The 24205-nt window shown below is 38.6% G+C and overlaps 1 protein-coding gene across 1 annotated transcript in view; it reads left to right on the top strand.

Moving 5' to 3' along the window:
• LOC106662598 overlaps positions 1 to 20129 on the top strand; it is a 27091-nt gene extending 6962 nt beyond the window's left edge. Inside the window, exons 2-4 of the mRNA XM_024224890.1 lie at positions 5459 to 5681; positions 7308 to 7643; positions 19702 to 20129. Coding sequence (XP_024080658.1) covers positions 5459 to 5681; positions 7308 to 7643; positions 19702 to 19884 — 742 coding nt within the window. The 3' untranslated portion in view covers positions 19885 to 20129. The remainder of the gene's footprint in view (positions 1 to 5458; positions 5682 to 7307; positions 7644 to 19701) is intronic.
• Positions 20130 to 24205: the final 4076 nt, after the last annotated feature.

The raw sequence follows: 24205 nt of genomic DNA, 5'->3' as shown, positions 1-24205 counted from the left end.
ATTTTCAGAGAAATGTTTAGATTAAAAGATATCACGATTTTCCGACGCCAGGACGTGATATCTTTCAAAATCGATAAAAAGCGAAATTACTCTGAAATGGTTGAGAATCGGACCATGGACAATATGAACTTTTTTGTTCATTTTAGGGTGAAGAATCTACTGGAGAAGTTTGTAGCACGAGTAGCAATTCACCCTGTATTTTATCACATTCATCACTATTAATTGTGTAAATTACAAGATTTTGTTTTACCGTTCGAATTTTTCCCTCTTTTTTGCCATTTTTAAATGTCGTGTAATCGGGATTGGATTCTCAGCGACATATGCAGTGGCCACGGGGAGCTGTTTAGTGATATGATACTTCTTTTACTTATTATATATTAATCCATTTTACGTTTTCGTTGGATTCGAGCTCTAGTGGTAGAGTAGCGGCGTATTTAGCCGAAGGTCGTAGGTTCGAATCCTGCTCGTCACTGACTCTTTTATCTCAACCAAAACCTTATATAGAAAGAATAATTAATTGAAAGAATTAACTTGGTCAATTGACCACTAAAACGTAAAATGAATACAGGAATAATTTTTGTTAGAAATCAACTGTCACAAAGAATCATTTGAAATCGGGCGTGTTTGATTCATTCCAGTTCATTCCATGGTGTTATTCAGTTCTTTACGAGCTAAGTTTCACATAAGTCAATTTAGTAGGCCTAATGTTGACCTTTTACTTCTTGAAACCAAAAATTACAATATAGAAATTTCCGTTACCCCCTGTTGAGCATTATTACAAGCTGACAACTCACTCATGACCAGTACAGTTTTCGATCCGGGTTAATTTTGAGCTTTATTAATTTTTTCATATGATAAAAACTTGAATATGATGACAAGCATTATGATCCTGTAATGTGGAAACGTGCCTTGAGAACTTAATCTTCACCAAAGGTCGTAAATATATTTTAACCACTTAAGGAGCGTTAAATGTTGATTTAGATTACAAACGCTATGTTTTGAAACGAATATGAATTTATAGAAATCAAACAACAGAAATATTAATGATAAAAACAAGCTATCCTTGTATTTTTTGGTGAAAGTTTTAACGACGGTTTTTACGGTAAAGGAATTATTAGGTTTGTTAATTATTTTTGTCCTCTCAATAAAATATATAACTAAATTTTGGAGACCCTTTCTAAAATTTACGAGACATCTTGGTTATAAGAAAATTACACAAATCGAAAATAATGATCGAAATACTTTTATTTGACCGGGTTTTAAATTTCACCATCCTTTTTAAAAAGAGGTCATAGGAGTAAAACTAGCGTGTTGGTCGTAATTAAAGGTGAAAAAATGTGAAGTGGATTTTTCCTTTTTGGATCCCACGAAGGTTGGAATATCGGCGGATGGTGTTTAAATAACGCCGATAACAAGCGTCAGTCTAGCATAACGACATGCTGACATCCGAAGGACGCGAGTAAAAACTGGAAACCTCAAAACAGCCTCAGCCCGTTTCAAAACTCGACCTCAGGCCAATTGAGGTAACATTACACGCCCGTCGCGCAGAATTTACCCCACGGGGGGAAAAGACAGACCGCAAATTTTTCAATCCGGGCCGCACAAATATCATGGTTTCCTTTGTTTTTTTAAATGTTCGATTCCACTTTGGAAAAGCAGCAGTTTCAAAGGGTTTTCACTGTAATAGGACCCGGTCTGATTTTCCGGATCACAATGTCTTTCCCGGGCGCCCTTTGTGACCGCTAACAAGCATCCATTGGAACAGCTTTTTTTCTCACGAGGCCAAAAAGAGGAACGCATCGGCAGAATAGATTTCTAAATGGCTTTCCCATTACATCATATCTTTCACCTTCTGTTACAACCTACATTTTGACTGAAATAATACACCCAAAGACAAAAACCGGACACTTTCATTTATTTCCAAATAACTTGGTATAAAGATTAATAGTTGTTTTACAGTACAATAAGCTGTACAGCTGCAGCGCTCAGGAGGGAAACACAATATTAATAACACGTTGTAACTTTAACTTTTTTGCATTACCGGTTAGGTATTAGCCATAGAGAGCCCATTCACAATAGACCAATACTGGTCGCGGTGCACATGTCGTAAAGAGGTTATATGATCTAATCATAGAGTGATTCCAGAGGGGTATGAGAGGCGACTCCCAGGAGCCACTGACCCAGCCGGAATGGACCAGCAGGAAGACAAGAGAGCTTACATTTCGTATAAAAACTATTTTTTATTGACTAAAACGTTTACGAAGGTATTTTACATTCATTAAATTAAAAATAAAGAAAATCAGTCCAATTTCATCCTTTCCGGAGCCAACTTATGGAATGAGTTAATTGGTTTTTTAATTTGTTGTCTTTGAAGAAACAATCAATTTGAGTAAAAATGTAATTATTAATTTTTTTCTTGAATGCACGGTTTTAAGTCGAGAAAATCTCGCCCGGGAAGATGTTTTGGTTAACAACGGAGGTAGCGCCCCCAATTACACCGGCTGTGCCGCGCTGTACCACCCATGATGGTCTATAGCGGTTTAGAGACTAGGGGAACTCTGATCGAAGAATAGGTAGTGGTCGACCATGAGGTGATGGTTTTGTTGCTTTACCACACTATGGAACCGTCGTTTAACGACTTTCTTGATAGGTAGTCAACTCCAGTCATTAGAAGTCTTCGTGAGAATAGCCCAGTCTGTAGACCTCCCACACTAGTTTCTTTATTACTAGATATTGGGTACAAAAACTACCATTCGCTAATCATCATCTCAGACGACCCGGAACCGTGTGTGGAGAAGACGTGGAAGTACGCTTTGATTCACATGCCATGGTATAGGGTGGAACCCACGTCCAAGTCCGTACCGAATTGATTATCATACCGAATGGATCTTTGACTGCATGAAGGTCTATTCAGAACATTGCTTTGGTTCTGTTCGCTCCATTTATTGAAAACAATGCTCGACCGCGTCTTGTGGAGCAAAATGCCCAGATTTGGCTTTTTCTCATTTTCAAATTTCATGACTTTTTACATTTTATAACCGTTTCTCCCATCCCATCCCCTTCTGCTCTTTGGTTAAAAACCTAGGAGTAGTCTTTGACCAAAACCTTTCCTGGCATTCTCACATTTCCCAAATTTCCCGCCATTCCATGGCCTCCCTCAGCTTGTTTCGTCGGTCCTGCTTCTCTTACCTTTCTCCACCCGCAAACTCCTTGTATCTTCCCCTATACTTCCCTTCTTCGATTATAGCTGTTTGGCATACGGTGGTCTCTCGGAGGGGGAGAACGCGTGATTGAAGCGTATTATGAATTGTTGCGTACGATTTGTGTACGGCACCCCACGGGGATCCCGGGTGTCGGGGTTGTATTCCACACTTTCCTGGTTATTCCCCTCCTTCCGTGCACATTATTTCCTAAGTTGCTTTCTTTTCCAGTCCATCCACACTCGTCGTCCTCCTTACATCATCCAATCCCTCCAATTCAACTCCTCACATCTCACTTGTAAGACCCGTTCATCCCCAATCGACCTTATCCTTCCGCAACATACAGCCCATACCTTCGAAAGATCCTTTCTGATCCGAGCCCCTAAACTCTGGAACTCCCTTCCCCTTTCTATTCGTCACGCTGCCTCCTTTTCCTCCTTTAAATCCCACCTGTATAATCACCTCCTCTCCCTCCAAGCAGAGACCTCACGTTAACATTTGTTATTTTTGTTTAATGTTCTGTAATTTTTTCTTCTGTCCTGCCTTATTGGTATACATTGTGCCAAGATTTCTATCTTTTTTTTTACTTTTAACTTCATAGAAGGTATTTCCTTTATTTAGTTCATGTAAATTATTCTTAGGGGAAACCGGTCCCAGAATAAAGTTATTTTTCTTCTTCTTCTTCTTCTTTCTTATGGTATAAACTGTTTATTCTGCCCAGTGCAGTGCACTGTATGCAGTGATGCAGGGATTACCACGATGAGTTGACCGGAACGTTCTCCTGATAGGAATCCCATAGAATACTTATAGGACATGATAAAGAAACAGGTTGGACTTCGATCGCTTTTCAGCTTCGAGCAACTCTGGTTGAAGAATGGGATTCCGTTTCACAAGACGAAATCGGATAGCTTATTTACTCAATGCGGAGAATAATACTCGAGGCCATAGGAGATAATACGCGTTATTAAGAACAAAACTAGGTAATAAATTATTTGTTAAATTTTAGTCTATCACTAAATGACTTTCTGGTATTTCAGTGAATTTTCTTTCAAACAATATTAAATAATTTTTAGTAAAACTCATGAATTTCTGCTCTCGTTTAATTTTGATTACACTAAAATTAGTATAATGTACATACTACAATAAAAATAGTTTGAAGTAAACAACAAAATACGAGTGTCCGGTTATCTTTGGGATTTTATCTTTATGTTTTTCCTAATCAAGTGCTCTGTATCTTCTTCTAGGAAGATTGTACGTACTCAATTAGATAAATGATTAACAACAAAAATTGCATTTTATTCTCCGATTCACCTCTGCAACTCCAGATTCGTGTTGATCTCCACATCGAAAGCACCTAAGCTGATATCTACAATAGGTTTGCCCGACACCATGACGCCGAATGCATTGCAAGATTTGTCTCTGCTTAAAAGGTTCTTTAATCTTTATTTTTGGTGTTCAAAAGCATCGTGATATCATAGATTTTTTCATAGCGTTTCGATCTAGGTCTACAAGAACCTGTCCGACGGTAGTTTAAATTGTGATGGAGAGTTAATACAATTTACTACTTCATATCTTTTGTTGTTTAATTCGTAAACTACTATTCCTGTTGGGGTAGAAAACTGTAGACCTTTTATTATAACGCGGTACTTTTTTCCTCTTGCAGTTGATATGTAGAACGTCGGTTTGTTTGTCGTTTCTTGTGAGTAGTTGAAGAAAATTTGAGGTGTTTTTTTAAAAAGAATGAATTTTCACCTCCTGTTTTCTAAAATTTCTGTTAGTGAATGAGTATTCATACATGTTTATAATGTAAATCAGTGGAGGTTTCGTGTCCTTTGTTTCGGTGTTATTTGTATTTGCCATCTCAGTGCTAGAAAACGTGCTTTAGTGGCAATGTCTTAAAATCCCTGCCAGTAATTTGTGGACTATGTCGTTTTCTCCCAAAAACTCGTGTTCGTTTCGTTCACAATCCGTTTCTTGTTGCCTTCACTCATTTTTGAGCCGTAATGAACAGGGAGACTCAAAGAGTCCAGAGAAGTTAAAAGTAAAATTGTCACATATACTAAATGAAAAGTTTTTTTTATATCCCATAACTGCAAGAAACTTAAAGAAAAAAAAACAAATTTTTGTAAGCCGTTTTATACTAGATTTCTACGAGACTAGACAGTCAACAGTTATTCTTAGAGAGTAGAGTTTTTCTACTTGACCTCATCTTATCATAACTATACAGTCAAAGTGCTAATTTTCTGTTATTTTTTCAGCTTTCTTAGCGGAAGGAACGGTTTCTCCTCTCTGAAACCTGGGACGTCTCCGCCTTTTCCCGGCCTCCTGCCACCCCCTTCAGCTAGTCCTGCGACGGAAAAAGACGTCAAGAGCGAAGGTCAGGGGATGCTCAGCTTCCTCCCCGTCCCGCCCGTCCTGCCTCCAGTCATAGATCTTAACGCGACGCAGGCCCTCCTCAACATGGTCAGGACGCATCAGCAGGTAGTTTTCAGAGGTTGAAATAATAAAAACTTAAGGGAACCCCGCAAACAGAAGTCGGGATACCCAATTGATCTTTAACAATCAACGACTTAATTAATGATTGTTTTTATCAAGTCTAATTATGGTATGACATAGAATAAAGACATCTGAAACACTGAAAATACTGAAGCACCACAAACTAACATCAACAACCCCAACAACACTAAGACTTCATTACCGATTACAGTCGTAATATAGGATACTGCATGCATTTCTAATGCCCTCATCGACGCTATTCCAGTTTAAAAACCTTGCAGCCGTGAGTAGCTTCGGAGACAGCACATAGGTATACTACCAGATGTGTATAAAAATGAGCAGTAATAACCAACCCCTGTCAGGAACATCAAATAGACGAACCAATAAAAAATCACAAATTTTTCTGTCCTGCATTTTTGTGATACATAAGCATATATTGTTAAATGTCGTTTATGAGATCGGTGTATACGCGCGTTTAGTCAGAGGACAAAGGAAATGGCAACATTGAACCAAAATAGGTGGGCAATAGTATATAATAGCGACAGCCCACCCAACAAAACCTTACATATTGTTAATTTTATCTATTTTATTCGTGAACAAAAAAATGTAGCTTAGCAACGATAGCTTTATGAAATACTTCGCAAACTAGATTTTAGAAATATTAAGAAGCTCAATTTCGATCCATTCACAATAATTATAAAATAGAAATGATAAATGATGGAGTGAGTGTGGTGTTCAATCCTTTTTAAAAAGATAGTTCCTACTCACAGTAAGTTTTTTGCAACGATCCGGATTTCGAGCCTTTTAGCTCATCATCAGGTTGAAGGACCTGGTTGTAAAAGGAGACGTGGTTGTAGAAGTCCTTTATAAATTATAAAAGTTCTTATTTACACGACCATCATAATTCTTGTAACAAACTTATGCTGCGACAGCTTGATTTTAAAGCATTAAACAAAATTATAACCCTCAGTATTAAATAATCGATAGTAAATAAATCATAAATGTTTGCCTTATTTTTCCTTTTTGCCATCCGGTGGAAGACGTTGGAAACTGATTCGTAATTTATCATGGCCTCAGGGCCAGAAACCAGTTTTCATTGTGATAAAACATATGAGCCGCGTTTGAGAAAAGCAGTCAAATATTAGCGTATTACGAAAAATTGGATAAAATAGAACTTTAAATAGAGGTTTTTCGTCTATTAGACATGTTAATGGAGTAAAATTTCTTACATTTTTAATTAAATATAAATTAGAAAGTAAACCAGGGTACTTGTTTCCTTTCTCGTTTTATTAACGTTTGATAAAAGGTACGACTAAAAATTAACACAGATAAAACCATGAAAGAAATGCCGAAAGGCGCCTGACCTGAAGAAAATACCAGTAATAGGTAGATCAGGATGGCCGGAGATGACCATCCGGAAATGACCAGATTACCATGAGATGACTAGTGTTCCACACTGAGCAAGAAATTTCTTATTTTTAGCCAGTGAATTATAAATTTGTCCCTTGTTATTGGTACAGACCTACCAATGAGCTTGACCTACAATTGTAATTCATCGTAGATTTTGAATGTTTTGTGTACAGTGTATTTCATTAATGTCCTGTTTGGCAGGGCCATCAGTTGGAGAGTTACCTGAAAGGAGCGACGAAGAGGGACGCGGGCAACACGCCTCTGGACCTGAGCGCGTCTGCCAAGCCGCCGAAGAAGCAGAAGCGCAGCCTCTCCGAGTCGCTGTACGGCGCGGACGTCCTTCCGCTTCTCAGGGCGAGCAAAAGAGGGGCCGGGGCGAGCATCGGGCAGGCGAGGAAGCTGGCTGCGAAAGCTGCCTGCGCCTCTGCCTGCCAGGAGAAACCGTGTACGCCCGATAGCCAGACAGTAAGCCACTGGTCGGTAGAAGACGTCGCGGGGTTCGTCGCTTCGGTCGAAATGTGTGCCGAATATGCTCAAGTGAGTTTGTTTAAATATATTTTTCCTTAAAGTAATTAAGGAAAGTAATTAGTAATAAAATAAATGAGTACGCGAAAGTACAACTACCAGCTAACTTCCAACATGGTCGTGCATAATATTCACTCAACTCTGTCTTGTTCCATACCTCTCGCCGAAAATGCGTACAGGAGTCTTATAAGTATGTGTGGTACAATCACCTTAAGCGACAGACAACACATCAAATTACAGAAACGTCAAAAATTGCCAATGGGTTAAAAATGAATGAGTCCTCGTTTCCTGTTTTGCAACACAAAGGGATGCAAAAAGGTGTAAAGACACGACTATCCCAGAAACTAACTGCAAGATTACTAAACCTTGGCAGTTTTTAGACTAACATTGAAAATTTGCTGAATTGACAGTTCAAACACTGAAGGCAGAAACCAGACTAGGCAGATATTGTCAGGAAGGAGATAATTCAAAGGAACATGTACTCTATTGGTGCAAAGTGTTTATCTCATCGGCAGTTAAGTCTACAGTAGTTGGTAATTGTAACAAAGCCCTTCCTAACATTCGGGAAAAAATAAAATTACTCTTGTTTGCGAACCAAAACGTACAGAGCACAGGGGCAACGAGAAGGCCCCTAAACCATTTTCCGTCATACCAACTATGCAAAAACACAGGTTCATCACACGATAGATTAAGAAAGGTTTAAGTTAAGAAAGGTTTTTGGTTCAATTGGTATTTACTCCAAGACTGAGGTCTGCACACACGTTCATAAGAGGATTATCGCGGAAACTAGCAGCAGAACTACTAACCTTATGACGTATGACTAGAATGTTAGTAGAACTGCTGTTTGGACACTGGAGAGCTAACGAAGCTTTGGAATCTGCAAATAACTTTCAAACGAAAGGCTCTATACAATTATGAAGATTGCACAATAGACCAATAATGGACAGAATGTATACAATATTTTTTTTAACGAGGGTTCGCAACTTGCTCTATAATATTTAAATTTGGCATTGGATGAGTTATTTTACAATAGTAATAGAATAATTTATGGTGATGATAAGGTCTTTGGACTGATTTGTTTGATTCGATTTAGGAAAGATTGTTTTGTAGCAGTATTGATTTGGTAGATGTTGGGGCTTGGTCTGCGAGTTGGCGAACTCATGTTGAACTGGCACACGGGCACTACTGGGTCTGTCTTCACTCGCGGGTTTTTTGTTTGAGTTATTCCACTACCAATCAACGAGCACGGAGACCACGCCCCCTAACGCAACGCCCCCAGCGACAAGCGACGGACGCAATACTAGATAAACCCTACTCAAACTACCTGACAGACAGTTTTTCACTGAAGATGGCGTAATGCCGAAACGCGTTTGAATAACTCAAACAAAAAACCCGCGAGTGAAGACAGACCCAGTAGTGCCGGTGTGCCAGTTCAACATGAGTATTGATTTGACTTAAGTCTTCTAACTTATTGACTTAAGTCCAGATGGCTTGACACTGGCTTAGAAGATTTCTGGTAGAACAAAATCAGACACCAGGGTGATGATTGATTGATGTGGAGCTAAGATTTTTTTACGAAGGTACGGAACAGCAGAAATCACATCAACACTCGTGGTGGCGATGTTTCTGGAATAAAAACATTTATAAGTATGTCGGGTTCAAATTCAGGGCTGCTAGATTCGAACCCGGGACCTGTGCTTTACAGTGACGAGCGCCGTGACAACGCCTGAACTGTGTGCAGACACCGACGCCCGTTTACTTTAGTTAAGAAGCAAATTATTGCAATTAACAACAAAACAAACGAACTTTTCAAACTTTTTGCCATAACTTAGTCATTTTTTGACCAATTTAAAATCCGATTGCACCAATGTTTTCAGCGTAAAATTATGCATATTTTTATGCATAGTCAGGACGTATAGGGCGTATATGAAATGAAGTTGAACTGTGCCTGAGGTACCCTGTATAATTTTTCTCAAAAAAGGTAAACATTTGAAACTAGACTAAAATTCACTAATTTCGTGGTCCGCTCGACCAAATAATACATTACAATTAATTAAGGTTTTTAGTTGAGATGAAAAAAAGCTAATGGCACGAGCGGGATTCGAACCCACGATCTTCGGCTAGATACGCCTCTGCTCTACCACTTGAGCTATCGTGAACTCGATCCACTCGGTCACTAACTCCCCATCTCAACCTGAGACCATCTGGACTTACGATTTTGATATCAATACTGCTACAAAACAATATTTCCTAAATCGAATCAAACAAATCAGTCCAAAGTCCCTCTCATCACCATAAATTATTCTATTCCTTCTGTAAAAGATCACTATTCACATTTGAAAAATGGCAAAAAGGAGGGAAAACTCATAAGGTGGGGTTGAGATAGGAAGTTGATGTCCGAGGGGATCGAGGTCACGATAGCTCAAGTGGTAGAGCAGCGGCGTAACTAGCCGAAGATCGTGGGTTCGAATCCCGCTCGTGCCATTAGCTTTTTTTCATCTCAACTAAAAACTAGACTAAACTGTTAAATACGTATTTTTTGTTTTCTTGATAGCGAATTGAAATTCAAGGGAAATTTAGCTGCTTCATCTAAAAAGGACTCCCTGTATAAGTATGGCAAGTTAAATCAGAGAGAACGGACCAGATGATTCGAAAAGATCAAACTATACGTTTGTAGTAGAGCCTGTGTACATGGACTTTATTGGTGATTAATCATTATCGTTTTCGTTGGCTTTTTGGTTACTTCTTGTTCTTCTTAATTGCTAATCAAATGAACGGTTGAGGTTTAAAAAAATGTCCTGCGGTGCGAACCAACACGAGATTTATATAAGATAGCTTATAACTTAAATTGAGTCGTGAAAGAGTGAGTGTTTTGATATGAGATTCTCCCGTTTACAAAATACGGGTTATGGACCGGTCTAAAGTCATGTTTTACAAGGGTAGACCTGTCGGGACAAGTCAAGGCAACGCTTCCAACTTCCATGACAATTAGAGCGTGCCGTGCGAATAGGCGAAAGGTCCGCTCGTGATCAGGCCATTCGGCTGGCTTAATGAACCAAATGAAAACAATTACTTTTCCATTGGATCGTTCAATCTTTCAATGGCGGACGACCCCGGCCGTAAATCGTCTACGATCCTTGTTACCGCCGGCTCCTTGTTTATGTCGTAATTCATCCGGGCGCTTTGGTCGGGCATTGATTAAAAAAGCGTTTTGAACTTGACCCCCGTGTCCCGGGGGATGTCGGTGTCACGACTGTTCCTCTCGTAACCGGCACGTAACTCGAGATATACGTGCGCTTGCGGCGGATTCGCAACGGAAACGCGAATTATTAATGATATCAATTAATGGGTGGCCGGGTGAAAGTAGAATTGATGTAAGAACATTTGTAACTTGAGACCTGCCGAGAACGTGTCCGAAGGTGACAGAGCTCGCTTTCGAAACAAACACCGTCAAAGGCAAATATTTATTTCCACCCTTCAAACTCAAAAGACCCTGTGTTCCTCGGTACGGAGTCGAGTGCCGATCAAAACCTAGGCGAGCTGGCACTTAGTAAATAACGATTTCGTCACGCGGATGAAACCCTCTTTCAGTTCTTTATCCAATTGACTTTTCAATCAAAAATAATCAACCGGGTTCATTAAATAATTCTATGGTTTTCTAATAGCAACAAGATCAAAAGTTTCGATGGAGTTGATAAAATCAGATAAGGAATCATACAATTTCAATTTTGTCTACAGGGTGTCCTTTTTAAAAGGCCCGGCTGAATTTCTCTATGAAAATTATGCAAGGTACCTAAAGCCAAGTTCAACTTCAAAATTTCAAATACGACCCTACGCGTATACGACGATTTTTACGCATAAAAGAATGGTGAAATCGGATTTTAAATTGGTCAAATAATGATAACGTTACATCAAAAAGTTTGAAAAAAGGCATATTGTTTGTTTAGTTGTTAATTTCAATAATTCGCTTATTCACCAAACATTAATTGCCTTTTTTGTTTACATTCTATCACTGCGTGTTAAACTCGCATTATGAGAGCAAACCTTAATTCCTGGAAGTAAATAAATTTTACAGTAGTACCTATTAGTTTATTTTGAATGGAACACAGAATGCAACGAGTAGGTACTATTTTTTTTAATTTTACCATTTCCACCACCCCGCCGTACCTGACGAAGACCCCATACCGGTGGACAAACGCTTTAGCTTAATCGAATTTGTATATCTAAGGGATTTCAAATAAATGGGATAAAAATACCTCCCAACGATCTTTCCTTCAGGCGAGACCGCTGGTCGGTTTTTGAAGGGACCATATTTTCATTTTAGAACCTAAAACAAAAGGTCTTCCCTTACTGGTTTCCCCTTGCACATTTACTTTTCTTTGGTTTTATTTTCTTGGTTTATATTATCTAAAATTTTCTTACTAAGAAGAGGAAAACAGCCCGGAACCCTAAACCTAAACCTATGTTTAATTATGCAATAAATAAATAAATAACGGTAATAAAACTCTAACAATAATAACAATATTTAGGACTTAATAATTAGAATAAATAGGGACTTGTTCATTTAAGCGTATTTGAGGCAAAGTCTTTTAGTGCTCCAAAAGATTTGATATCACAGACTAGCTTTTGGAGATTAGGCGGCCATTCTGCTGAGGTGATGGTCTTTCGCAAACGTTCTCTTTCTGCCTTGAATTTGATACAGCTGAAGAGTTTATGTTCGGCGTCTTCTTCAGTGCTGCAAACGGAGCATAAAGGGCTTTCTCTTTTCTTATATTTATGAAGATAGCTTGCGAAGTTTCCATGTCCTGATAGCATTTGGGTGGTCCAGTAGTCGGGATGTAGCCATTTTGCTTTTTGTCTTTTTTCAACGCTTGGGAAAAATTTGGATGTTAGCCGACCTTTATTGCTATTTGTACTTACTTACCTTAAGTAGATTAAATAGGGACTTGTTCATTTAAGCGTATTTGAGGCAAAGTCTTTTAGTGCTCCAAAAGATTTGATATCACCGACTAGCTTTTGGAGATTAGGCGGCCATTCTGCTGAGGTGATGGTCTTTCGCAAACGTTCTCTTTCTGCCTTGAATTTGATACAGCTGAAGATTTTATGTTCGGCGTCTTCTTCAGTGCTGCAAACGGAGCATAAAGGGCTTTGTCTTTTCTTATATTTATGAAAACAGCTTGCGAAGTTTCCATGTCCTGATAGCATTTTGGTGGTCCAGTAGTCGGGGTGTAGCCATTTTGCTTTTTGTCTTTTTTCAACGCTTGGGAAAAATTTGGATGTAAGCCGACCTTTATTGCTATTTGTCCATCTTTCTTGCTATGATGCCCTTGTCATTTTTCCCAAGTACTCTTTTACCTCCTTCCCTGTTGTGCTTCGAAATCAGTCTATTTCTCCTTGGCTTGCTCCTATATCAATACCCTCATTTTTCTTTTTTTGGTGGATGACCACCCTTTCTTTAAGGAGTAGGTACTATTGTAAAATTTATCTACTTCCAGCAATTAAAATTTTCTCTTATAATGCGAGTTTGACAAACAATGACAGAATGTGAACAATAAAGGCAACTAGTGTTTACTTTAATTAAGAAGGGAATTATTGCAATTAACAACGAAACAAACGGAAGTCGTTTTTTTCCAACTTTTTGCCATAACTTTGTCAATTTTGACCAATTTAAAATTCGATTGCACCATTGTTTCACCGTACAAGATCTTTTAAAATGACGTGTCAAGATGTATAGGGTGGTATTTGAACTTCTGAAGTTGGACTGGGCCTGAGGTACCCTGTATTATTTTTCTCCAAAAAAGCTAAACATTCGAAACCAGGCTAAAAATATTAAACTCGTATTTTTTGATAGCCTCATTGACTCAAGTGAAATTCGGCCAGACCATATAAATTCTTAGATTCCTAGGCTTCTCAACCCTGTATACTCTTAAAATTAGAAAAATTATTATTCTAACTATTTTGTTATGTATGGCATTTAATTTAACTTAACTATATAAGGCTCTCTTATCATATGACAATCAGAAAGTACTTTAATCGTTATGACCGATCATCCTGATCCTCCTAGACACACTAGGTTGTTCTGTCAGACGCATTTTATTAGTTAACTGAAGGTTCAATACGCCTTCTATATACCAAAACGGAGCGTCAACAGCGGATGATCGGAAACGTCCAGGCTACAGATCCTCAAGAAGAATCCTTACTGTGCTGAGACGATCAATTTATTTGAAGAAAAATAAAGCAGAGCGATGTCAGTTTTAAACAACGAACCTTACACTTTGGACAGCTACCACACGTTCTATCATAACAATTCCGGCGGTCATCGGCCGAAGGAAAAGTTTCATTCTTCCTTCAACCTCTTTCCAAAATATTCCGTCCTCATCACGCAGAAACCATAGAACAAGAACCAACTTTCGAACTAATGATACTCTAAGAACTACTTCCTTTTCCTTAAAATGGAAGCTTTCCAAACTAAAGATGTTCCCCAAACCTCAACGCCCGTGCGTCGATATGCCTGTGCAAAATATCACCGTTTTGTTCCTCCTGATAAGAATTCTTCCTATCCTTGAACAAAACATACTATTTCACTTTTTCGGCATTCAAAACATCACTACACTTATAAAACCATACTCTTGTCGACGCAACCTTTCCTCTCGTGAGCTGAAACAATACTGCTTGGATGTTTCTTTCCTTGATCAAGTTTCAAGATCGAGTCCGGCATCCCGGTTTGCTGATCATATCTGACTGGCAGCTTCTTCAGGTCAGCCAGGGACCATCCATTTATACCCTGTTGAAGCAAGGTTCTCACAGGGTAGCATCCTTGATTGTACTTGATCCTATACTTTACGTGCAGACCTACTTATCAATCACGGCACACTTTTGCAGATGATACTGCTATCATTCCTCCAATATACAGCATGTTATAGAGTTAAATGTCAATACTGCTACGGTGGATTGACTAAACATTTAACCACCACAACGAGGGTTTTTACTGTTTCCTGAGATATTAATATATCTTAGTACAAAATCAGATTTTTTTTTTAATAAAGTCGTATTTTCTCTACATTACCGTCATTGTAATACAAATCTGACATTTATTTCACAAACTACATTAAATTTCCCATGAGAAAACAATATTTCGTTAAAAAATTCGCGCTTCGGAATACACCGTAGCCTTTCAGAGACTAACAAATATCAAAAACCGCGATTTTTAGGATTTTATTTATTTATTTTTAAAAACCAAATTTTGGCTTGTGCATTGACTTTCCTTCAAAATTTTGGGTATTTCAACAAAGTTGCATTGTTTTATAAGTATTCCAATGACACCCACTTTTATATTTTGTATGAATTTTTAGTAGTGGAATCTGGTTTGGAAGGATAAAAAACGTGATATTCAACCCAATTAGAGTAGCAACACAAGAACATCGAATATGTCGTGCTTTTAATAAAAACCGTAAATGGTCGAAGTAGAGAGCGGTCAAATTATATGTATAATATTTCAGAAAAAATACCTTTTTCATTTCATTGCCGAATTTCATCTTTTATTCAGGTTACATTCAGGGACTGGGTAAATTACAAAAATAAGTTGATTGTATTTTTTTAAATTGTACTCTAAAAATCTAAATAATAATTCATTAGTTTTCGTGGTCCGCTTGACCAAATATCTTTCAATTAATTAATCTATATTTAAGGTATTGGTAGAGATAAAAAAGTCAGTATCACAAGCGGGATGAGAAGTTAGTGGATCGATGTCACGATAGCTCAAGTGGTAGAGCAGCGGCGTATTAAGCCGAAGGTCGTGGGTTCGAATCCTGCTTGTGGCACTGACTTTTTTTATCTCAACCAACACCTTAAATACTAAATAATAATGTTAATATAACATTTAATCAAGTACTTTATATTCACATAAAGTGTAGTGTTATTCATGTGTTTTTTTTGTTTTTTTTGTATACGTGGTGAAATCGTTTTTCTGTGTTTTTATATGATTGTGACAGTGTGGAGAAGTTGGTATTGCTTGGAAATTTTCTTTAAAACTAGGCGATTTTTTGACTATTATTTTAAAAATTATGTAATTAAAACATTAATTAGTTGGTAATAAAAAGGAGATACATTTTTCTATTAAAGTGTCCATAATTGAAGAAAAATTACAATGAAAATGAAACTCATTTTAACTTCATTCCTCCCCCAGTGTATCCGACATCCCTTGGGTCGGGGTTGACCCACTCCATTTTTGCTAATACCTTAATAAGGCAATTTTGGTCTACCCAAAATTTGTGATGGAAAAGTCACTGCACGAGCCAGAATTAAGCCTTTGTTATTTTTTGAGCGGCTACGGTGTGTTCCGAAGCTCCAATTTTTCAACAAATATGTTGTAATCTTGTGGGAAATTTAATGAAGTGTGTGAGTTTAAGGTCAGATTTGTATTTCATTGACGAGAAAGTCGTTTATGTAAAGAACTTTGTGGCACTGAACTACGTTTTATTTAGTGAATCTACCATGTATTGACATTTAACCCTTTAACACCCTGTAGATACCCTCCTCTCTCTACAAGCCTACTTTATCAACCTAGAACCTTGGCTGATAAAGTTGGCTAATAAATATAAATGTTGATAAAAGTCAACACATAACGTTTACTTTCCTGCGGGGAAAATGCCTCCTGTACCTACATCCATTCCTTCTTACAGCTATCGACGACCGAAGCTAACTTGGGCTGTACATCAAATGCTATCATGGAATCCACATACCAGACTAATAAAACAGTTTAAAAACTACTGTCACGTCTACACAAAGGATCAAAGCTGACGTTTCGCAGCAAACGACAGATCTACAAGAAAATAATAATACCAATTTGGACAATTGTGGGGTTAAACCGAATAATCCAATTATTGTAACTCTTCCCGAGTTTCATTCCAAAATCCTTCGAAAGATAATAATCCCTTCTTTTTACGTATTCAAACAATTTATATGCACCTTAACATTCCTTTTGTGAAAGATGTCATAAAATTCCGAAACATTAGATTCCACAATTCCTTTCATTACACCCCATCCTTTAATCCTAAGCCATATCGCAGCCTGTTGGACACGCACTTTGGTACCTGTTTGTTTATTTTATTTTATGATTTTTACAAATCAATTTTTCAATTTTACTTTTGTTTCTACTGTTAGAAAAATAAAACAAAAAAGTTGTGGTTAAGAGAGTAAATAATTCGTTTTTTTTTTTAACAGAACTGATGTGTGTGGTAACGAATGGAATCGTCGTTAATGTTAGTGATTATTGAAATATTTTGCGGAGTAACTAATATAGCCAAGTCTTGCTTTGTGGTCATATTTTTATTGACTTTTTTCTAGGGTCTTCGAATTTCTCTGATTTTCTTTTGTTTTGGGGGGGGGAGAAGAGGGATAAAAGACAACGTGAAAATTGACAGCCTGCTTCGAATGGTCTTTGTGGTCATGCATGTACGTCCGTGGATAGGACGGGATAACACAGATGTGCTCATTTATTATTCGTAGTCGGATGCGTGAGCGGTTTGAAGTATGCTAAGGAGCAACGCTCCATTTCCTGTTATCTGGGCATCGTCATCAGCCCGCATAGCAACCCGTGCACTTTCCTTATTATAAAACTCATTGTTTTCCCGGGGGACTTTTCAAAATCGGATGTCAAACTCGATGAAGACTCTCCGCGAAGATATTAAAAACGAAGCACGTTTCCACGAGGAATTCCATCATCTCTGATTTCCATCGTGTGTGGTTTTCTGGCCGGTCAAGATGAGCACGACCCGTCAAAAGCCCCTTTCCGCCAACCTGGCCCTTCGCTACCACTTATGTAACCCGTATTCAAAAAATGAGACGTCAAATAAGAGAGCGTGTTATTAAAATTGACCTGGCTTATATTTCCTCATTAGTGATTATCCGTGGGTCTGACCTCTTTCTAATACATCAGACGCGTGACCGCCTCATATGTCACTGTCCAATCAGAGGCGGCCAATAAATGACAGAGTAGAAAGGGATTGCTAAAAAATGTTCGACTTAGCAGACTTATTGGCCAATCAAATACAAACAAGTGATCATTTATTTCAAATATAAACAGAAATGTTTAGAATCTATAAACTTTAACATGTGGTTAACCTTAAAAATGTGGTGTAATTTTTCGTTCAGCGATAGGCTCTGTCATGATCAGTAATAATCATCAACCACCATCTGCTGGCATTTCACACCAGCAGTCAACACTCGCCCAGAGGGAAATCGAACGTGCATTCACGACCTTGTTCACTGCTCCACTTCGTCAAAGGAATTAAATTTGATGTAAAATCATAAGTCGTTAAGATGCGTTAATAACTTCATTGCGTACTGATAACACTCCGAACCTGTTGTGAGTTGGTAAAAGCTCATTTTCTAGACCCCCTGAAGACGTCTTGGCCAAAATCCGACGGGGACGAAGCTTTCCAGACCCGTTCCCACCGAATGACGGTGCGAAGAACGGTGGATAGCTTTTGTACACCGTACGCTTGAACCCCACTGAAAAACTGTTGTAGATAAATGAGAAATTTCACGGGAAATGATTTCAATTAAACAAAGAAATGAATGAGGTTGATGCGATTGTTTAACGTGTGTCACTAATTGCTTTATAAAATTTACGCCTAGTGGGCTACCAACTGTACCTCATCTTTCACAACTCCGAAAACATTTCTTATTTATTATATTTACTTTCTTCATATTTATTTTAAATTTTTTATCACATTACATTGCATTTCAGAAGGAACTAAGACAAAAACTAGGCATGTAGTTAGTAGTCATAGCCTCAGTGCTCACTATTCTGCTCAGCTTCCTTAGCCTAATGGTTTCTTTGTGTAAGAAACTGCTTGCGAATATTCTTCCTATAGTAGCAAAGACCTACGCCCAGATAGATGTCCATCAGTAGCACACAATATTTACGGCCGTCTCTTCTTTTTCTTCCCAAAATCTAACAATGTTTCTTCTACCGGTACATGTGTCTTTTTAAGCAAAAGTGTCTAGTCAGGATGGTTAGGCTCTGTCCTGTACAAATCCATGTATGTAAAACATTCCTATCGTCGGTTGTTACCAGAAGCACCCCCTAGGGTGTCCATACGTTAATGATTCTCGGTCAGATTCAACTCAACTGAGTAAGGATTGGAATATCTGTTCATTCAGTAGAGCCTGTAGTGGCCACTTTTAGTTACCACGTTACCGCTAGATGCCACTAATGGAATGTTCTCGCCCATCACTCTATAGCCAATCAGAGTAGAGCTCTTCCGAATGCTGGCGCACTGCCTGTCTGAAACCAGAATCGTCAGCCCGACGAGATCTCACCTATCACTAATCAACAACGACAGCAAACTCGTCAACCCGACGAGCTCTCACAATCACTAATGGAACACCGTCGACGACAGCAAGGGTACTCGCAGCATTAGCCTGATTCTCGCTTTCTAAACACAGCCGACTTAGCTATAAACACCAACTGCTGCACTCGAGTACATTCGGCCTCTGTGGAGTCAACTCACGGACCCCGGACCTCAGCCAACGGTTCACTCGGTCACAGACCATCACTACCACCAACGGCACCACGCACACGGTCTCGGCCTCGATCCATAGTCTCGACGCTACGAAACAACAACGGCCCTTTTCAGGTCCACAAAACTCCCAGTCACTAAAGAGGCTAAGGGACGTTACTCGCGCTTGCTTTTGAGGATGTCGGTCTGGTCATAGGAAGGCTCCCATAAGATGGTCTTGGTACGTAGAATGATCAGTTCCCACAGTGTCAATGACCGTAAGCAGAGTATAAGTATTTAGATGATATATAGATGGTTAAATCGCCCAGGTGCGATGTCGAAGGTAACCGCCGCATGTATAGGTCTAAGTCACTATATTTCGATAGACCCGTGTTATGGCCCACGCGCTCTTTAATCCCGCCTGCATTTATGTGGTTCCATTTAAAGAAATGTCCAGGCAGTTCCCTGGAGAGGCCTAATTCTAATTTTATTTCGATTATCCTTTACTTTCGGTTATTTTACTAACCAATTTCAAACTAAACTAACAGTTTTATTGTCTGTTTCAGAATTTCCGGGACCAAAGGATAGACGGATCCGCTTTGGCTCTTTTGACCGAGGAGCACCTGACCACCACTCTGAGCATGAAGCTCGGCCCTGCGCTCAAGCTGCGCTCGATCCTCTCGTCCAAGCTGGGCCAGTGCCCGCTCTGCATGCACTGCACGCACTGTCACACCTCCGGGGAAAAGTGACCCCCGCCTCTCACGGACAATCTGTACATTCGTGTAAATACGTGTACATTACCTCAGTGCCTTTCAGCAACGAACTGTTATTTAGGAATGTGAATTAATTGGATTCGATGGAGACAACAAAAAAACACAGTATTCTATTTTTATACGCTTCGCCACTGAAGTGATATTTTTAACACTTTGTAAATATTTTTATCTTGACTGTATTATAGACAAATTATAATGAATTAAAATTATTATATATTTAACTCGTACTTGTTCGTTACCCTATTTTTTAAGTATTTGACTTTCAACACCAAAGCACTTACTAAACTAGTAAGATATATTTATAGTTTTATAATTTATTCTTTTCCGATCACCCTGGTCAGCCTATTTCCTTTCTGCATTTTACCATTTTCAAACCTACTACTAACATGGTAAAACGTTTCCTAATAGTAATTCTACAATGTAATAATTAAGAGGCAGTTAGATGGACCAGTATGATCGGAGACGATGGTCTGTGACTTTCCTGGAGAACGAAGAAACAGAAAACTTGGCGGAATCCATCTTACCGTCAACATCCTGCCACCATATACTGGTCCTTACCTTTCATTTTGGTAAGCATTTAGCCATCTGTATCGGGAGGGGGGGAGCTGAGCACCTGCTTTTCCCTACTTATATCCTTGATCTGACACACTGAAAAGCCTGTTATTTAAAGATTTTACGATGAAGTTTTTTCGGAAGATCTACGGAAGAGGTCAACACAGAGAAAAACTTCCTTTCGGTTTTCGCCGAGCTTTCGATCGTTTTTATACTGTCATCTTCAGGGCCTGTTTTATTATCATATTAAAAAAAAAAAAAAAACAATTAAAAACATGAAAAACAAATTGCACAAAAATCTTATCTTTTTTTTTTTTTTTTCTCAGCATCTAAACATTATTTAAATTGAATGAATTAATAATTAAAAATTACAACTATAAGTACAATAAAAATTAAAAAAAAAAGGTCGAGAAAAGGGTACCTCATAAAAGTCTAAAAAACTAGTAAAAACCTTCCTTTTTTTCAGGTGCATGCGATCACAGTGTGTTTCTTATACATACATATATTTTTATTTCCCCATTAAGGTTTAAGTAAGATATTTCAATTTTTGTGCAATTTGTTTTTCATGTTTTTAATTGTTTTCTTTTATATGATAATAAAACAGGCCCTGAAGATGACAGTATAAAAACTGTCGAAAGCTCGGCGAAAACCGAAAGGAAGTTTTTCCCTGTGTTGACCTCTTCCGTAGATCCTCCGAAAAAACTTCATGTTTCTAGCAGGTCGATAATCCAGCTCATCGTTAGATTTTATCATGTTAATTGCTTAGAATAATAATAAAAAAACGTGCTTATGCAAACCGAAAGGATCAAAAGGCGTACAAAGTCGAGATGCTTTGTGACGAAAGTGAGCTAACGTCGGAATAATAAGCACTATCACTAGCACTTTTTCAAAACTAAATTGAAATGTGCTATTTGTTACATTCTTTTAATATATTGCGTTTGATTGATTTACTACATGTTAATTGCTTACAATAATAATAAAAACGTGCTTATGCAAACCGAAAGGATCAAAAGGCGTACAAAGTCTAGATGCTTTGTGACGAAAGTGATCTACGTCGGAAATAATAAATGCTATCGTTAGTACTTTTTCAAAACTAAAGTGAAGTATGCTGTTTCTTACACACTTTTTATATAATGCCCTTGATCCATTTACTACGTGCTAATTGCTTTTATTAATAATAAAAAGTTGTCATAAAGAAGATCAAAAAAGCGATTGAATAAAATTAAATTCTATGATATTATTTTCAACACTTTTAAACAGATATCTCTGACTTTTAAACTTTGCCTATAAAAAATTAATTAACTATTTTTTCTTAAACACGAACAACAGCTCTATGTATATCAAACTCTACCTATGGACATGTTAAAGAAAACTTTTGTGGTTTTCTTCAATCGTGTTGAAACAAGGAGAATTCAAATCAGAAGATCAGAAAAAAAATTCAGCAGTGATCATGAGAAGATACAAGTCTCTGTTAGACATGCGTTTTTCACCCACAACCAAAATTTGGTTAAGCTGATAAAGTTTCATTTAGATTTATAACTGCATCATAAAGATAAAATGAACCATTATTGCAAATACGAAAAATTCTGACCAAATTGAATAGTTGTGTCTACATTTTCTATTCTTTCGCAGTTTTGGAAACATAAGAGTAAATCATTTTAGGAAAAAAAAAGGTTTACACAACATTTAGAAACTGAGTCTTCTGACGGAAACAGACATGCCATAAATTAAATTGAATAGTTGTGACACTCGAGGTACGTTTTGTGTCATCTCAGTTTTAAGTCTGTATACGTTTTATATATATAAAAAACTAGCAAATTTTTTAGAATCCTGTCAATACATCGTACAGCATTAACAAATAGAACTTTTCATGACGCAAAAGATGATTTTTTGGGCTGGCTAATATTTATTTACATTTTTAACGGTATCTTAGGAAGAAGAAAAAATCTCGCGATAACTACCAAATTCCGCCCAAATTGGACATAAATGTTCCGTTATGATAGCGCAAGGTTTTAATTTTTCGTGCATCGTAGAGCCTGGGCTACGTTTTCTTCTTACAAACATACTGCAGAAAAAGTTAGAGATTCTTGTCAATAAATCGATCTAGTGAACAAAAATATACTAAATAAATTTTTATGACAAGAATTTCATGAATTTACATGGTCGAGCTGGTGAGAATTCATTTAAATATTTCATGAGATCTTGGTAATAAAATAGACATGTTTTGCACAAGGTATAAATTTCAGACCAAACTTCGTGGCTAGGTTTTGATCCATATAGTCAATTTACATCAGCAGAGCGTTTTCAACAAAAATTGGTTTGAACGACATGTAGTAAGTACTTTTGCACATAAACTTACATTGTGTCGGGCACAAGTTAACTTAACACTAGAATATAGTTGAGAAAATATCATATCATTGATTAATATTATTTATATTTTATATTACGTGTGGTGATTTGATTGAATATAAAAATATTTTTCAATTAATTAAGGTTTTTAGTTGAGATAAAAAAGTCAGTCTCACTAGCGGGATTCGAACCCACGACCTTCGGCTAGATACGCCGCTACTCTACCACTTGACCTATCGTGACTTCGATCCACTCGGACACCAACTGCCCATCTCAACCTTATGTCGGCCTCAGGGTCGGCAGGGGCGGCGGGTGCCTTAGCAGAGTCACACGAGGGCCAGTGCACCAGATCCTGTCTACAAAGATGGGGGAGGGTTGTATGGCCATCTGTACCACGGGGTGACTCAACGTTTCAAAATCCAGCCCAGAGTCACATTGGGATGGATTCGTGGTGGCTTGTGGTGACGCCCCTGGCGGGAATTTAGACAGAGGCTGTCTTCTATCTGGGACCTTTCGTGAAGCTTGCGTATGGTCAATGTATTAAACCTGGTCCTCACGGGAGACGTTGCGACCGGACGACAGCATGTAAGCGTTGAGGACGTCATGATCATGCTACAGTCCCTCGAATGCGTACGTAAGCGATTGGAAAAGGGTAGTGATATCGGCGGTCTTTGACTCGAGTATGCTTTGCATTGTTGTGCGTATAACCGGCGTGGTACCCTCGGGGAAGCGAAGGATCGGACCACCTAGGCTAGACCTATGGCGTCCCTCGATTACGTGCAGCAGGTGTAGGCTGATCTCGATAAGAGACCTTTTTACCGTAGACAGTGCTCATCTAGGGGGTGGGTAGCAATCCCACTTTAATCCGAAACCGCTGTCGGGGCGTTCCCGAAAGTTTCTACGCTAGGGGAGCCTCTACACTCAGAGAGATAGAATCGTCTTCTCTATCTCGGGAGTACGCGAGGGGGGGGGGGATGGGCTGATGTATTTCGGCCCGTTAGCCCCTCGCGTGCGGCGTACGACCCGACGCACAATGCGGGCCCGACCACTCGGAATGGACAAGCGGAGAGCGTGGCTACTGACCCTTAGGGACCGGGACACCACTACACCAATGCTGCGGCGGTAACACTTTTCCGTCGTATGCGGAGGTGCGTCAGCTCTCATCTTGAGAATCAAAACGTCCGATAAGGCCGGCGGTCGTTAAAGATCCTCTTGTCTTGTTGACGATAAATAATCGGGAACGGAATGCCCATCTCAACCCCATCTTTTGAGATGGGCAGTGGTGTCCGAGTGGATCGAAGTCACGATAGGTCAAGTGGGAGAGTAGCGGTGTATCTAGCCGAAGGTCGTGGGTTCGAATCCCGCTCGTGACACTGACTTTTTTATCTCAACTAAA

Source organism: Cimex lectularius, unplaced genomic scaffold (assembly GCF_000648675.2).
Source record: "Cimex lectularius strain Harlan isolate CLEC.00 unplaced genomic scaffold, Clec_2.1 scaffold43, whole genome shotgun sequence".
In the NCBI taxonomy this organism is placed as follows: domain Eukaryota; kingdom Metazoa; phylum Arthropoda; class Insecta; order Hemiptera; family Cimicidae; genus Cimex; species Cimex lectularius.
The sequence above is the reverse complement of the archived record's forward strand: the minus strand, read 5'-3'. Positions and strand labels throughout refer to the sequence as shown.